General features: G+C 43.2%; 1 protein-coding gene across 1 annotated transcript in view; it reads right to left on the minus strand.

The window, feature by feature from the left end:
* LOC124711522 (transient receptor potential channel pyrexia-like) overlaps positions 1 to 17880 on the minus strand; it is a 239114-nt gene that overhangs the window by 78712 nt on the left and 142522 nt on the right. The window contains exons 8-9 of the mRNA XM_047241644.1: positions 11086 to 11307; positions 2742 to 2993 (exon numbers count right to left, since the gene is read on the minus strand). Coding sequence (XP_047097600.1) covers positions 2742 to 2993; positions 11086 to 11307 — 474 coding nt within the window. The remainder of the gene's footprint in view (positions 1 to 2741; positions 2994 to 11085; positions 11308 to 17880) is intronic.

Consider the following 17880-nt stretch of genomic DNA (forward strand, 5'->3'; position numbering starts at 1 on the left):
CTTATTGAATGTCCCTCATATCTAAGTTTTAATGAGCTGTTTAACACATTTCATAAAGTAATGACTACCATGTTTTCGTAACATTGTTAATCACAGGTAAACAGGCATATAATTTATTATTTCTAATAGAATCCTTCTACATCTCTGCTACAGACTAGAACTGACCCAATAAAACTCTTTCGTAACTCAGGAGCAGTGAACACACTTGACGGCTTGCAGAACCACTCCCTCCCTTTGTACAAGGATAGGAACAGAAAGATGGCACGCTATCTGTCAAAGAGAACTGAAGTGTTGAAAGAAATCCTTTGGTAAGTTTCATTGTGTCAGTTTACAGTAACGTATGAGAAGAAACTTCATGTTTATCATTCTAGTAAATTCTCTTTTCACTAACTGTCGATGACTCATAATAATTTACAGTACTGGTATTAAAAAAAATAAATAAAAACTGTAGCTTCTATTGCATTGCCACAGATAAAGTTTTGTATGTTAACCATATACGAAAATACTCTCTTCTTTGCGTCCTACTATCTCTGTTTCTCTCTTTCCTAAGTACGTATCCCGACTTGTGGGGTCTGCTGGTTAATCAGATGTGTCATTTTAATGTTAAGGGGTGGCCGGATGCCCTTCCTGTCCCCACCCCGTACCCTGCGGGAAGGAATCAGTGTACCCCAACTATCTGTGTCTAGCGTAATCCATGGAATGGCACGAATGTGTTCAGATGTCTGCGAGCCATGTAACTGAGGCGGAACGTGGGGACCAGCCCGGTATTCACCTAGCGGGATGTGGAAAACCGCCTAAAAACCACATCCAGGCTGGCTGGCTTACCGGTCCCCGTTGCTAATCCGCCAGGCGGATTCGATCCGGGGCAGGCGCGCCTACCCGAGTCCAGGAGACAGCGCGTTAGCGCTCTCGGCTACCGTGGTGTGTTCTCCTCTTTGCGTCCTGCGATGTTTCAAAATCTCGTTTCGATGCCTCAGATGTCTTAAAAAATATGAGGATCAGGCGTAGATCCGATAGGATGTGAAGGAGATACATAAAGTCCATTTTCTGGAAACGAGACAGGTATTGATCCTAGCCAAGACTGAAGAAAAATTCAAAATGTTAGCCACATTTCATACACAACATTTGGTCTACTATTCATCAAACGCAAATTCATAGTAATTTATATTGTTCATTCCAAGTTTTCAAATTTATTACATTTACGTGAAATATCACAATAACTATGACCATTAACGACATTATGGGCACTTCAATATGAAGCTGAAATATAAAGCTACAAGTAACGTAGAAATCAAGTTGTTTTACCAAACAGATTGTGCAAAATCGTTTGAGAAAGATAGCAATGTGTGGGCTTCGGTTCTGTCAGCACAGCAACTAGCCGCACCTGGCCCGCTCTGTGGTGTCACACAAAGATCCCTGCAGCCTCCTTTTCAGATGCTGGTGGTTCATTCCGTTGAATATCATTCCGATTGGGGGGTTTCATAGGACACCATATCAGTACCTTCCTGCGACAATCATCATCATCTTTTTTGTAAAGTGTCAAAAGTGAAGAGCCCTATACAAACGCTATTTTTTGTGTTGCTGTGTAAGAGTTTATGGCACTCAACGAGCGCATAATTTTTGAAAATTCAGCTTTTCAGTGAAAATTCCATGGAGAAGTGGTTTTGAAATTTGCCGGGAAGTTCTTAGAAAAATCTGATACTGTAAACTTACGGGTTTCCTTTATGAGTCCTTCGACTGCAAAAATCAGTTCTTCATTAATCAAGATTGTACGCCCATTTGGTTCATTATCGTGCACTTCAAGACCTTACTGAAATGTAGAGTCTATCATCTTGCCATTGAAACACTTATCGCATTTTCTCCGTAAACTTCGCAAGTCTGTCGACGAATGTCGAATTTGGTGGTCTTCGCATTCAGAAAACGAATTACAGCTCTAATCTCACAAGCTAAGTGACTTTTAGTCAAGTTTACCACCCGAAGCTAGCACTGTACAACATATAAAACACCCAGAAAAATTCAAAATGGTGTCATCGTCTTCTCTTCGGCTCAAAGAAACTGCTGCACATGCACCGAACTCCCGCTGTAGCGCTGCTACGGAAAGAAATACGAACTGAACTTACTGCTGGACGTCGGACATGCAGATTTATGCGAAACATGTTTGACATATGCTGAGGGATGATGTATGGCACTTGAAAATGACTCCCAGTCCGAAACTGAAATAGTGGACATAATTAGCAAAATTAAAGTCAAATGCTGAAAAAGTTATAATTTAGACACTGTTGGATTACTGTAGACCACAATAAAGTAAAAAATCATCGTGTAGGGTACAGTTTTAGAATCGAACTCAGGACCTTTGCCTTACGTGAGCGAGTGTTATACCCGCTGAGCTATCCTGGAAGACAACTGTGCTAGTCCTGAAAGTTTCACAGGAGAACTCCTGGAAAGTTTGGAAGGTAGCAGACGAGGTACTGGTGGAAGTAAAGCTGCGAAGACTGGTCGTGAGTCGTACTTGGGTAACTCATTCAGAAGAGCAATTGCCCGCTAAAGGCAAAGGTCCCGAGCTCGAGTTTCGATCTGGCACACAGTATTAATCTGGCAAGAAGTTTCATATGAGCGCACATACCGCTGTAGGGTGAAAATTTCATTTTGAAACCATGTCCATTCTTGTAAGTTTAAGGTCAGCAGAATTTCGACCCAACTTTCTGTATGATCCAGGGAATCTGGGAGCTGCGACGACTCACCCGAGAGGCAAATGTCTCCCTGCGGAGGACGATGAACCAGGAGAGCGAGACGACGAGGCACACCTGCAGGGCGACGATGGCGACGAAGAAGAGGCGCAGACGGCGCCACTTGGAGCGCACGAACAGCTCCAGCAGCGGGTGCTGGAACAGCGTCATCTGGTGTAGGTCGCTGGAGCCGGACATGACCGCGCTCGTTACGTCCATCTGCAGCTCCGCAGCCTCCGGCATCAGCACCGAGAAGTCCACGCGGATCTAGGCACACCACCAGGATGCAGGTGTTTTGTGTTGTATGGGAGAAGCAGGACAGCTAATATATATACATACATCACTCTCTCTGCCGCACTTTCTGTCTCGAATGTGTGTGTGTGTGTGTGTGTGTGTGTGTGTGTGTGTGTGTGTGTGTGTTGCGAGAACTTAAGACCACTAGCTTGCTCAGAGTGACTGGTTCGGTGGGTCGGGTACTATTCCACCAGCCATTGTGTGAGTGTTAAGCATACACATATCTTCAATATTCACCTTGAAAAATGACTTATTCAGTGGGTAAATACACTATTTCACGATATGAATGATTAATGTCGCAATCAGACGCATGTTACCACTATTAAATGAGAATCTTATTAGTGCAGCAGGGAAGAGTACATATTCTCGTATTCTCCTACTAACCAGACTGTTAACTGACTGACCTAATAGCATCAAAAATCTGATAGATAGCCGTATAGCAATTAAAAGGAAATTAAAAGAATTTCTTAATGGCAACTCCTTCTACTCATTAGATGAATTTTTGGTTATAGTAAGTGGGTAATTTCCCCAACACCTCTCCCCCCCCCCCCCCCTCAAAAAAATAATTAAATATCATGTAATATTTTGTGTAATGTAATACCTTGTGTAGACACCTTTCATTAACCTGACACGTTCCACATCATTACGAAGTGTCGTATTCATGATCTATGGAACAAGTACTAATCTAATCTAATTCAATCTAAACTGGTGAAAGTAGTTGTGTGGGATCTACTTTTCTTTCATGTGTAAACTCATAACGAGCGCAAATAACGCTATACTGAGGTGCGATCTTCCGGCGCTTGGTAGCGAATTTCGCAGTCTTTATCTAACGCGCACCAGAACAGTTGAAAGAAAGTGTAACCGCAAGCTCCAGAAACGACATACTTATGCAGACACCGATCGGTGCAATACTGTCTCTGACTTTTCCATTATTCTTAGTTTTTACGTAACTGCTGGGTGTAATAAGACTAAAGCAGGAGCGCCTCTGCCTTTAATTGGTTCAAATGGCTCTGAGCATTATGGGACTTAACTTATGAGGTCATCAGTACCCTAGAACTTAGAACTACTTAAACCTAACTAACCTAAGGACATCACACACATCCATGCCCGAGGCAGGATTCGAACCTGCGATTCATTAACCGAGAGTTAAAGCTATATCGACGAAGTATGCAGTTGAATAATTCTTTTACTCAGAATTAAAGCTCATTATGAGTGACCGCTACTCTATTACATGCTACTCTCAGAATTATAGCTCATTATGAGTGACCGCTACTCTATAAACTGCATATAATTCGGCTGCATCTTTCTATCAGTTTAGAATTTTATCTTACATTCAGTGTAATTATCTGTCATTCATAGCAGTGACTACTATCACTTAAAAGTCAAGTTCATACTCAAAAGCTACTTAAAGGTCAAATCTTTTGACTGGCGTTACCGGTTAGTGAACTATAAATTCAAGAGTTGACATAACAAGTTACTTCGAACTTTATAATTTTCTCAGCACTAAATGGTATGGTTTGTATGAGTGTGTGTGTGTGTGTGTGTGTGTGTGTGTGTGTGTTTTCTGTGCAGTCAGAACCCATTAAATTATACCCCTAACTATCCAGATTACTTGCCCTAACGCATCACATGTACTTTGTTATAGATACAAACAGCTCAGCTGCCAAATAAGACTAACAAATAAACACATACATCCACTCGTATTTAGATAAAGAGAGAGATAACATAGTAGGTATACTACACCCAACTATGCTGACTGATGTAGAGGAAACATTTATGATTATCCCATAACCTGCACTAAAAACTGATTAATGCATAAAACAGGCACATTCTCACATTATCCACCAAAAAACTACTTACACTCTGTAGCTATCCATCCAATAAACTGGCCATTGCGGTGGGTAGGCACATTACCCCAAAATCCACGCTATGTTCAGAACAGTCAGCATTCTTAGTATTCACCGTTGAAAGTGACTAATAAAGTGGCTAAATTCACTACTGTACTGATTGATGCAGCAGGTAGAAGTATTCTCTTAGTAGGGTGTGAAATAATAACCGCTACTACTAGTGACTGGCAAGGATTATTATTCTACACCATATAACGGAACCGTCACGGAGTTCACCAACATCCGTTATGGATAAAATACATTTATCCTCTTACTGTCCATATACAGACATATAGGCAGACAGGCAGATTCAAGCAGTATATAAACTCATTTCCTGACTATCCATCAACAAACTGATTTAGGCAGCAGGTAGATCTGCTCTCTCACCAGCCACTCTACGAAGTGACTGGGGTAGTACATCGATACACAATCTCACATGCCTTCCTACCGGCTCACTAACACAGAAGGTAAATGTATTGGTCCAGAATCCGCGGTAAGAATTGACTAGAGCAATGGGTAAATGACACTACCTTCCCTCTAGCTGATTAGCTCAGTAAATACATACTTTTCCCATTATTCATTATACAAATTGACTGGAGGAACAGGATGAGCGTCTTGCCTACAGTTCACTTTACAAACCTCGGTACTAATAGGAAACAGTTCGATTGTGGAAATCGATTTCGCCACAAAATAGAGTACCGGCACTTTACGAGGTACCATCTTTGTGTTGTGTAGGTTTTCGCTTTACTTTCTGCTGATGGCATCGTGAAGTAGCCAAATAAAAGTGGTATTTGTAACAGTATGTATGGAGTGTAGCCATGAATGGAAGTGAAACGTGGACGATAAACAGTATAGACAAGGAGAGAATAGAAGCTTTTGAAATGTGGTGCTACAAAGAATGCTGAAGATTGTATGGGTATATCACGTAACCAATTAGGAGGTACTGAATAGAATTAGGGAGAAAAGGAATTTGTGGCACAACTTGACTAGAAGAACAGATCGGTTGGTAAGGCACGTTCTGGTGCATTAATGAATCACCTATTTAGTGCTGGAGGGACGCATGGAGGGTAAAAATCGTAGAGGGAGACCAAGAGATGAATACACTAAACAGATTCAGGAGGATGTAGGTTGCAGCAGTTATAAAGAGATGAAGAAGCTTGCACAGAATAGAGTAGCATGAAGAGATGCATCAAACCAGTCTTACGACTGACGATCGCAAAAACAACATGATACTAATAAACATATGAATGGGTAAAATAATTAGGAACTATGTTAAAGATGTTATTATGATACTAATAATGAAACGGATGGGAAAGATAATTAGGAACTAGGACTATGTTAAAGAAGCCAAACCAAGAAATGTTGGGAGACTATGTGACATCAAAATTCATTTGCATTGTTTGGCAATCATAAACTCATCGAGAGTTGTTTTTCCAACAGACAGAAAGTGATGCACTCCCTTGAAAAACTCAACGAAATTGCAGCCAAATCTACGTTTCAGATCCATATGAATATACACAACACATGGAAAGACCAACATATCTCGATGTCCAGGCTTTGGAAACAGCGTAGCAAGGTGATCTGAGTAACTAAATTCATTACCTAGGATAAAATATGTAACAAACAGAATTATGTTCCGAAAGTAGGGAAGAGAGGATATGTTAGGTATAAAAAGACTATATAACCATCTGTAAAAATACAACAGAAATCAATATTCTGCAACATGTAGCTAACAGAATAAATACAACAGAAATCAACATGGAGCCAACACTATATAGCATAGTAAATACAACATAGCACACTCAACGATTTTATGTGTTGAAATAATATGTGTAGAACGAAAGAAACGGCTTTTCTCAGAGGGAATATTGATATTATAAGGAAATAAAAATGTATACTTTATAAGAGTCTTTGTAGTTGGATTTAACACTCCTTACTGTACTTTCACACTTGCGTAGCTGCTATTCTAACTGGCGTCCAACTAAGATTATCTTTTTAAATTTTTTCTTTTCTCGGGAGAATTTAGCTTTAACTGATATCTAAATAATGATTTTATGCCGTGCGCAATCCTGGTGGAAGGAGATCGGACCTTTTAGTTGCGCTTTCTCTTCTTCCGTCGCTGATTGATAACAGCATAATGGTTTTAATTAACTCTCAGACAATGTTTCAACTTTCTCGAGGTATATATTTAAGTAAAATGTAAAAATTTTATTGTGAATTACTCGGACTAGCGCTAGTTACGCGCAGCTCGTACGAGAACACAAAACAGATGACAGAATATTAAAAAGATGGAAAATGTTCAGTTTTAATTAAGGGTCCTTTGACTTCTTCAGCGATGTTATATATTAACTTTCTTTTACATCTTTATTCAACGTAATTACCGACTGGCAACAAAAATTTATTTTTACATTAGTTCTTGTACCAATTGTCATTAAAATATTGCTCTCATTCTTCACGTTCATACTTTATATCACAACCGTAACGGTAGGAAATACTCTGCTAGTTAAATACATAAAAACACATTAAAGGAAACATACAATAAAAATTTGGGCTCAGTAAGCACAGTGGGTATCTGATGTCATGTTCTGTCGATTATTTTCGTAGCTGCATATACATTTGTCTTAATGTCGTCAGTTACCTGGTATCTTCTCTTCTTCTGGTCCTGTTCCCAGGAACAATTCCTTTTCGTGACCCTCTATCATGCAGTCTCTTCTCCTCCAGTATACTAGGCAATTTCATTTCCTTCTCTTAACTGTTTCTAGTATTTACCTTTTCTCATTCAACCTGTGTAACACATCTTCATTCCTTATTCTGTCTGCCGACTTTACACCTTCCATTCTTATCAAAATTCATATCTAAAACGTCGCAATGTCCAAGTTTCAGCACCAAACAGGATAATACTTCATACAAAGCACTCCACTAATCTTTTCCTTAATTATTTATTTAATGGACACAGAAAAACACTCCTCTTCCTTAAAACATTTCTTTTGCCGTTGCTATCCTAAGTTTTGTTTCTAGATTACGTTTTATATTAGTGGTACCTGAAGTAATCACCTTGTTTTACTAATTCATCGTATGCCCACATTAAAAAAAAAAAGTTTTCATCGCCTCGGTTCCGAGAGTTGCGGTACCTGTACAGAAAATTAGAATAGAGATCAACGTAAACATCATTTCCGCCCTTTTTATTGTTCATGAAAATCACACATTGCATGTTGTACCACCACACAAAGAGACCTTCAGAGGTGGTGGTCAAGATTTTTGTACACAGCGTTATCTGTAATACCCAGTAGCACTTCCTCCTGCATTGATGCATGCCTGTATTCGTCGTGACATACTATCCACAACTTCATCAAAGCACTGTTGGTCCAGATTGCCTCACTCCTCAACGGCGATTCGACGTAGATCCCTCCGAGTGGTTGGTGGGTCACGTCGTTCATAACCAGGGCTTTTCAATCTATCCCAGCCATGTTCGATAGGGCTCATGTCTGGAGAACATGCTGGTTACTCTAGTCGAGCCTTGTCGTTATCCTGAAGGAAGTCATTCACAAGGTGTGCACGATGGGGGCGTGAATTGTAGTCCATGAAGACGAATGCCTCGCCATTGTGCTGCCGATATGGTTGCACTATCGGTCGGAGGATGGCATTCACGTATCGTACAACCATTACGGCGCATTCCATGACCACCAGCGACGTACGTCGGCCCTCCATAATGCCACCTCAAAACAGCAGGGAACCTCCACCTTGCTGCACTCGCTGGACAGTGTGTCTATCTAAGGCGTTCAGCCTGACAGGGTTGCCTCCAAACGCGTCTCCGACAATTGTCTGGTTGAAGGCATATGCAACACTCATCGACGAAGAGAGTGTTGGGCCCATATGTACCGTGCTGCGTGGTGTCATGGTTGCAAAGATGGACCTCGCCATGGACATCGTGAGTGAAGTTGCGCATCATGCAGCCTATTCCGCACAGTTTGAGTCGTAACACGACGTCCTGTGGCTGCACGAAAGGCATTATTCAACATGCTGACGTTGCTGTCAGGGTTCCTCCGAGCCATAATCCATAGATAGCCGTTATCCACTGCCGCAGTAGCCTTCGGCGGTCTGATCGAGGCATGTCATCGACAGTTCCTGTCTCTCTGTATCTCCTCCATGACCGAACAACATCGCTTTGGTACTTTGTTTCACTCCGAGAGGCCTGGACACTTCCCTTGTTGAGAGCCCTTATTGCACTAAGTAACAATGCGGACGCGACCTAACCGCGGTATTGACCCTGTAGGCATGGTTGAGCTACAGACAACACGAGACATGTACCTCCTCCCTGGTGGAATGACTGGAACTGATCGGCTGTCGGATCCCCTCCGTCTAATTGGCGTTGCTTATGCATGGTTGTCTACATATTTGTGCGGTTTTAGTGAAAGAGACGGTGTCTGTGATACAATATGCACAGTCAACGTTTATCTTCATATGTTCTGGGAACCGGGGTGATTCAAAGCTTTTTTTGAAGTGTGTATTTCTGGTGCCTGAAGTAATCACGTTCTTTCACTAATTCATCATATTTTTACATTTTGTCTTCCTCTATTCCCTTGTAAACACCATTGCCTTGGACCTCTTCAGATTTTTCTTCATTCCATATTCCTCACAGCTAGTGTCCACTTCTTTTAACACTTTCTTAATTTCATTTTCATTTTCCCTCATCTCGTTCACAAGATTTTAGTGAAATTTCCACCAGTTATGGAAGGACACGTACACTCCTGGAAATGGAAAAAAGAACACATTGACACCGGTGTGTCAGACCCACCATACTTGCTCCGGACACTGCGAGAGGGCTGTACAAGCAATGATCACACGCACGGCACAGCGGACACACCAGGAACCGCGGTGTTGGCCGTCTAATGGCGCTAGCTGTGCAGCATTTGTGCACCGCCGCCGTCAGTGTCAGCCAGTTTGCCGTGGCATACGGAGCTCCATCGCAGTCTTTAACACTGGTAGCATGCCGCGACAGCGTGGACGTGAACCGTATGTGCAGTTGACGGACTTTGAGCGAGGGCGTATAGTGGGCATGCGGGAGGCCGGGTGGACGTACCGCCGAATTGCTCAACACGTGGGGCGTGAGGTCTCCACAGTACATCGATGTTGTCGCCAGTGGTCGGCGGGAGGTGCACGTGCCCGTCGACCTGGGACCGGACCGCAGCGACGCACGGATGCACGCCAAGACCGTAGGATCCTACGCAGTGCCGTAGGGGACCACACCGCCACTTCCCAGCAAATTAGGGACATGTTGCTCCTGGGGTATCGGCGAGGACCATTCGCAACCGTCTCCATGAAGCTGGGCTACGGTCCCGCACACCGTTAGGCCGTCTTCCGCTCACGCCCCAACATCGTGCAGCCCGCCTCCAGTGGTGTCGCGACAGGCGTGAATGGAGGGACGAATGGAGACGTGTCGTCTTCAGCGATGAGAGTCGCTTCTGCCTTGGTGCCAATGATGGTCGTATGCGTGTTTGGCGCCGTGCAGGTGAGCGCCACAATCAGGACTGCATACGACCGAGGCACACAGGGCCAACACCCGGCATCATGGTGTGGGGAGCGATCTCCTACACTGGTCGTACACCACTGGTGATCGTCGAGGGGACACTGAATAGTGCACGGTACATCCAAACCGTCATCGAACCCATCGTTCTACCATTCCTAGACCGGCAAGGGAACTTGCTGTTCCAACAGGACAATGCACGTCCGCATGTATCCCGTGCCACCCAACGTGCTCTAGAAGGTGTAAGTCAACTACCCTGGCCAGCAAGATCTCCGGATCTGTCCCCCATTGAGCATGTTTGGGACTGGATGAATCGTCGTCTCACGCGGTCTGCACGTCCAGCACGAACGCTGGTCCAACTGAGGCGCCAGGTGGAAATGGCATGGCAAGCCGTTCCACAGGACTACATCCAGCATCTCTACGATCGTCTCCATGGGAGAATAGCAGCCTGCATTGCTGCGAAAGGTGGATATACACTGTACTAGTGCCGACATTGTGCATGCTCTGTTGCCTGTGTCTATGTGCCTGTGGTTCTGTCAGTGTGATCATGTGATGTATCTGACCCCAGGAATGTGTCAATAAAGTTTCCCCTTCCTGGGACAATGAATTCACGGTGTTCTTATTTCAATTTCCAGGAGTGTATTTACGTTCTCACCCTGAAGTCTCTGTCGTTGACGGAGGCTGAGTTGGAGCTGACCCCAGAATCGAGGACCCTCGTGAGGAAGTTGAGCGGCCGCGGCACGTAGGAGAAGATGAGGTCGACGACCGTGAAGCCGGCCGCCGTCTGCGCCGCCAGGTTGCCGCCTCTCTGCAGCAGCAGCGAGAGGCAGCAGCGGGAGCCCGTGTAGGCCGCCTTGTGCAGGGGCGTGCACCCCACCTGTGGACACACACACAGACAGCTCTCTAAGGAACGCTGTTGGAATAGTGTCACACTACTTTATGTACTGATTAATTGTTGTTCGCATATCACTGAAAATTTTATTGTTTAAATTGTGAGAACAGTGATCCTTTATATCACTGTTGGAAAAAAATTATAACCCTCTGAAAGACAATGTCAGTTTCGACCCACTGGCAGAATACGCCACCTGGAGGATGCATTGATGATGCTTTCAGCATCATCTGGGAGCTGATGGCGTAGTGGCATAGCTACCAGAGCGCGATCTATGTCTACCCTTTAAGAGAGAATACCCATGGTCACAAAGGTCAATGTGATGCAGATTACAGACATATAGAGCAAGCAGGCACCATGCCACGGAAATTCACTCATGCTGCCTACAGCCAACTTAGCGAGTTTGAGAGGGATCACACTGTGGCCCCTTGAATGGCGGGATGGTCGTTTTGGAGAATTACCACACAAGTAGGATGTGCTACGTCAATTCTGCAACGATGCAGGCAATAATACAACATGTGTCCATCCTCTCTCGAAGACGAGGTTTTCAATGTTCACGCATCATAGACGCCCGCAAAGACCGTCTTATTAACAGGACAGCAGTGTCAGCACAGAGAAGAGCAAATGTGATCCTACAAGCGTCCTCACGAACTATTGCGAACCAGTTACTAGTCTTGAGACTACAGGCACATCAGTGACATGCAAGGCTCGATTGGTGCACACGGTGGCCTTCAGCGATGAAAGAAAATTTTGTCTACGTGCAACTGATAGTCCGTCGCCCGTACCACGAAGATCTGGTGAACACTGTCTCAAATAGTGCACTGGTCCCTGACGTACTGGTCCCAACGAGGTGTTATAGTCTAGAGTGCGATAAGCTACAAATCTCCTTCACCTTTGATATTTATGCAGGAAGCGGTGACCAGCACTCGACGCGTGCAGTATGTTGTTCGACTGGTTCTACTGACGTACTTGCAACGTGGAAGTGATAAGCTGTTCCAACAGGATAATGCTCGTCCCCACACTTCCCATGAAACTCAATGAGCAGTAGCTTCCATGGCCACAAAGAGTGTCGGACTAGTCCCCAATGGAGCACGTGTGAGACATGATGAGACGATAAGTGTTGGTGCGAGTCGTCTACCCAGAAATCTTGCATAGCTATGCCGACTTTGCAACCGAATTGCATGCCACAGTCAGTGCCTGCATTTCCGCCCATGGAGCTGCACTGTATACTAATATGGGTGTTTCTGTATACGTCCACGCCTTATACCGCTTGGGCTATTGGTCAGTAAATATGAATACTCCATTAATTCTGAACGGAAAAAAGAGCAACACCAAAAAGGAGTTGCGTTACATAAACGAAAGATGGTAGGCGCGTTTCTACATATGAAAGATGATATCTATTCCGATTTCGGACAAGTTGTCTGCGAGTGGTGCTAGTAGCGGCACTATGTGGATGCTTTATTACCTTTGAGATTGGACATGGTGAGTTGATGTAAATCAAGAATCCCTTTAAGGAGACAAAAACGCTGTTATCACCACCTCAGTTACTTTGAATGAGGTCGTGTAAAAGGGCTACGAGAAGCTGGGCATGCTTTCTACGATACTGCAGAAAGACTTGTCTGTTATGTAGCCATTATCCATTATTGTTGGCGGCAGTGGTCACAGGAATGTAACATCGCAAGAAGAGCAGGCTCCGGACTGCCACGTGGCACTACCGACAGGGCAGACCATTGTGTTGTAGTATGGCTCTGACGCATTGTACTGCATCTGCTGCAGCAATCTGAGTAGCAGTTGACATCCCATTGACATAAATATCTGTTACATGTAGTTTACTTCAATGACAACTCCGAGCCAGATGCCCTGTAGTGTACATTCCACTGACCCCAAACCACCACCTTTTGCAACTTCAGTCGTGTCTAGCGAGAGCTCATTGGAGGACAGAGTGGAGGCTTGTTGTGTTTTCTGGTGAAAGCTGGTTCTGCCTCGGTGCCAGTGATGGTTAGAAGGAGGCCACTTGAGGGCCTGGAACCAACCTGTCTGCGTGCTAGACGTACTGTAATTACACCTGAAGCTGTGGTCTGAGATGCGATTTCGTTTGACAGCTATCGTGGTTATCCATTACACCCTGACTGTAAATTAGTATGTCAGTCTGGTGGTTCGACCTGTTGCGTTGCCATTCATGAACAGCATTCTATGAAGGATAACGCTCTTGTCAGCAGCAAGTCGACTCTTATATATGATATTATTTATATATATTTGACGATGCTGGGACTGATTTTGTGTTTACCATTTGCTGATGCCACTTTGGCTCTAGTAAATGTTTTTATAAAACAGATCTGAAAACGGTCATTATAGACCGAAACTGGTAGTCTGACGACAAAAAATTTATGACCACAGACCTGCAGTAAAGGAAATTTATTCTATCTTCGGGTCACTGTTCAATTTGTGACCATGTCGCACCTTCTGTTGAATAAATTCTTTTTCCATTTATCCCAAAGTATATTGGAAATTTCATTATCCCAGAGAATAAACTGAAATCATATTTTGCTGCTCTCTGTAACGTCTTTATGGAAAAACACAGTAATTATTTAACCGAACGCAGAATCTATACTGAATGTGTTGGTCAGAGTAATTACGGTAATATGGCAAACATAATTAACCAGTCAGATGCATGCTGCAAACCATTATGTAAAAGTGAAGTATTTTATTGTAAGAAAAAAATTTCCTCGCTGATTACTAAAGAAAATAATCCGGCAGAAACAAGATGTAGAGCGTTATTTCTCACCGAAATATCACCGCTGGATTGTTGCTAAATCAAATTCCCAGCACAGTCTGTCTAAAACTGAGGGTAACCTTTGACTGACAACAAAAGAGTGATAAGCGGAAAAGGATCTTTCTTCTTAACTGACAGGTAGATAAAATATTAAGTAATTAATATTGAAGGAGAAACCTGAATCTAATAACGAGTATAAGACATCTGTAGATGATACATATATGCCTGGGTGAAGCAAAAATCTTGATTTTCGTAGTATTTATAAAATACGCGAACGATATCGGTACACTCTTATACTGACTTTAGACTGATGAAACCGTAGCACTGTGCAGTACTTGACTTTATTTGTTGTAGTAAAGGATTAATTTTTTTGACCTTTATGGTTCAAGAGACGCTTAATATAAGAATTCCAAAAACCTCACTGCTATATTTTTATAAATCGATCTGAAGTTATTGGTTTTTCGCAAGAATTGTGCTTTCTTTAAACACGACAAGGAGCGGAAAAAGTGATAATAATTTCGAATTTCTGATAAACTAAAACATCTTTAGTATAGTCTGCTTTCTGTGCACGTACTGCTATCAAGATCTGATAATAGTTACAGGGAGGCAGGCGTAAGTGTGGCTCATACTTCAACTGGGAGCCAACCTAGGCTAACGTTTGTGAAAACTGTAGCATTGAGAAGTATACTTGCAACTGAAATAGCCTTTATACCGTACGTTAATATCAAGCAACGTATGGATTAAATGTAGAATTTGGTAAATCAATCGTTATATTTATTAGCATGCAACCACGTTAAAACAAAAACACACAGCAACTCATTTCGAGCTCTCATCATGTGGCTGTCCATTCGTTAATCATTAAACAGAAGCATTCTAACATACGAAGCAGCAATCTAGACAGATCTGACGCCTACACTTATTCCGTGGATGCCAAATGAATAAACTTAAAGATACATGAGGACTCTGAATTAGTACCATACCTTAGTCTGGTCTCATATACATCTCCCTTATAATAAAAGTGGAGAGCGTGACATGACTTATTAGGCATTTTTGCTCTCCCTCCCTCCCCCCCACGCCCCACGCCCCACACACGCACACACACACACACACACACACACACACACACACACACACACACACACACACACACACACACACACGCACGCACGCACACATATCTGTGAGTTTTTGTGTGTGCATATGTGTGGTTGTGTGTGTGTGTGTGTGTGTGTGAGAGAGAGAGAGAGAGAGAGAGAGAGAGAGGGAGAGAGAGAGAGAGAGAGAGATAGAAGGAGAGAGCCCATAATATTTTTTTCAGTCATCAGTCTTTTGAATAGTTTTTACAGATGTCCATTCCTCTTCAACTGAACTGCCTACTGCGCTGTTCATTATTGCAGTATGTATAGCCTCAGAGAACATCAAACATCTTTCTTCATTCCTTAGTACTCCCATACCCCATTTATTTGTGGTTTGATTATTCTTGACTAGTCTCTCAACTCAACCTAATCTCCATCATTACTAAATTGTGGTCTGAGTCTGTATCTGCTCCTGGGTAAGCCTTACAATCCAACGTCTGATTTCTGAATCTCCTCCTTTTCCAAGCATATCTCCTTCCCTTGTGATTCTTGAACAGAGTATTCGTTATCACTAGCTGAAATTTATTGGAAAACTCAGTTAGTCTTTCTCCTCTCTCATTCCTACTACCAACCTCATATTCTTGCGTAATCCGTTCTTCTACTCCTTCCCCTGAAACCGCATTCCAGTCCCCTATGACTATCAGATCTTCATCCGGCTCTACATGTTGAATTTCCCGTTCACTATCCTCACATACTTTATCTCTTCGTTTTCTCATTGTAACGTCGGCATGTATACCTGTCCTAGTGTTATCGGTGTTGGTTTGCTGTCGATTCTGATGAGAACAACCATGTCACTGAACTGTTCACAGTAACTCGCTCTCTATCCTGCCTTCCTATTCATAACGAATCCTACTCCTCTACTCCTGTTATACCTTGTTCTATTTGCTATTGCTATTACCCCATACTCGTCTGACAAGATATCCTTGTCTTCTTTCCATTTGACTTCAATGACGCTCATTACATCTAGATCGAGCCTTTACGTTTCCCTTTTCAGATTTCTAGCTTGCTGTCAAGTTTAAACTCCTAACATTCCACGCCTTGACTTGTAGAACGTTAATCTTTCATTGGTGTTTCAAATTTTTCTCTTGGTGGTCTCCCCCTTGGCAGTCCCCTCATGGGGATCAGAAAGGGGGACTGGTCTGAAATCATTTCCAATGGAGAGATCATCATGAAACTTATTCGATTGGAGGCCACATGTTCTGTGGATACACATTATGTGTCTTTAATTCAGTGGTTACCATTGCTTTTTGCATCATCGTGCCATTGGTCATTGCTGATTCTTCTGCCTTTAGGAGCAGATTCCCACCCCCACAGGCAAGAAAGCGCCGTGTCCGTTCCTCCGTCCTCCTTGACAAGGTCGTTGCACAACGAGGGTAAATTCTTACGCTGTGAGTCTTCGGCCACCATTGCTGATGATTTTTATTCAAAGTTTAAACACTGGCTAGGCGTGAACCCTGGACTCAGCACGATTGGTTACAATTCGAAGATGCTACCCCTAGAAATTTATAACTCTACAATCACGCCTCATTATTTTGCATACTCACTCCGAACCTTAATTCGATATTAAGAAAGTACTACTCGGTCCTTCTTACATGTCCAGCCTTCCAAAATTCTCTGACGCCTCAAACGCCATGCTAATCGCTATGAAGTATACGAAGTTAACTGTAGAAGCGTCTGGCACGTTACAGGATTATTACCTAAGAAGTTGCACTGGTCGTCGATTTGACACTCGAACGCAAGGTGGGAAAAAGTGCAATTTTAGCGCATTTGGACGCGATCAGGTTTGGTTGTCGACTGCATAAGCCACTCGGAGGTCGTAAGATTACTGAGGTTGTCACATGCCACTGTATCAACGTGAGTGCCACAGAGAGAGGTTAATGCTGACGCCAGAGTCAACTACAGTAAGCAACAACGTGTTGGTGATTGGAGTCACAGTCGATTGCCATTACTTTGTAAATGATGATGGACATGCTGCAGCAGGAATCAGACTCCAATTCTGCCATTCACAACAGTTGAGTACTGCCGGTCACTGCATGTCACAGTGCACGAAGATTGGCATGGGAGCCAGAACACTGTCATTGGAGGCTCGAAGCATGGAAAAAGTTACTGTCACTGATGAGACCTGATACGTGCTTCTAAGCGATAATGGAAGTGTGCGTTTATTGAAAAACACATGAAACTTGCCTATACAGCACCGTTCAGATGGTCAGCATCTGTATTGGCATGCTAAGAGTGTGTACGTGGTATGAAATAAGACCTCCGATACATTCATCAGCCTCACTCATCAGCTGGCGATAAAGTAATCTAATATCCGAACATGTACATCTGTTTGCTCCCCCCAGCCCCCACGCTTTTCCCAAAGGTGATCTGTACCTTTGCCAAGACAAATTATCATCTCATCTCTCCAGAATTCAGTTAGAATTGATTGAGGGTCACTCAAAGTACATGAAGATGTTTTAGAGTGCATAATCACAATTGTGCACATCTACGATACCATCAAGTGAGATGTGGTGCCTTGAAATTCCGCCAATAGTGGGCGATGTTTGAACTATCATGGATAAGTGTGGCTCCCCAATATCATCACTGTCATATGGAGTATATGACACAACATACGTGTTATATGGGTGTGCAATTAATTTTCTCTTGATTGAA

Source organism: Schistocerca piceifrons, chromosome 8, assembly GCF_021461385.2.
Source record: "Schistocerca piceifrons isolate TAMUIC-IGC-003096 chromosome 8, iqSchPice1.1, whole genome shotgun sequence".
Lineage (NCBI taxonomy): Eukaryota > Metazoa > Arthropoda > Insecta > Orthoptera > Acrididae > Schistocerca > Schistocerca piceifrons.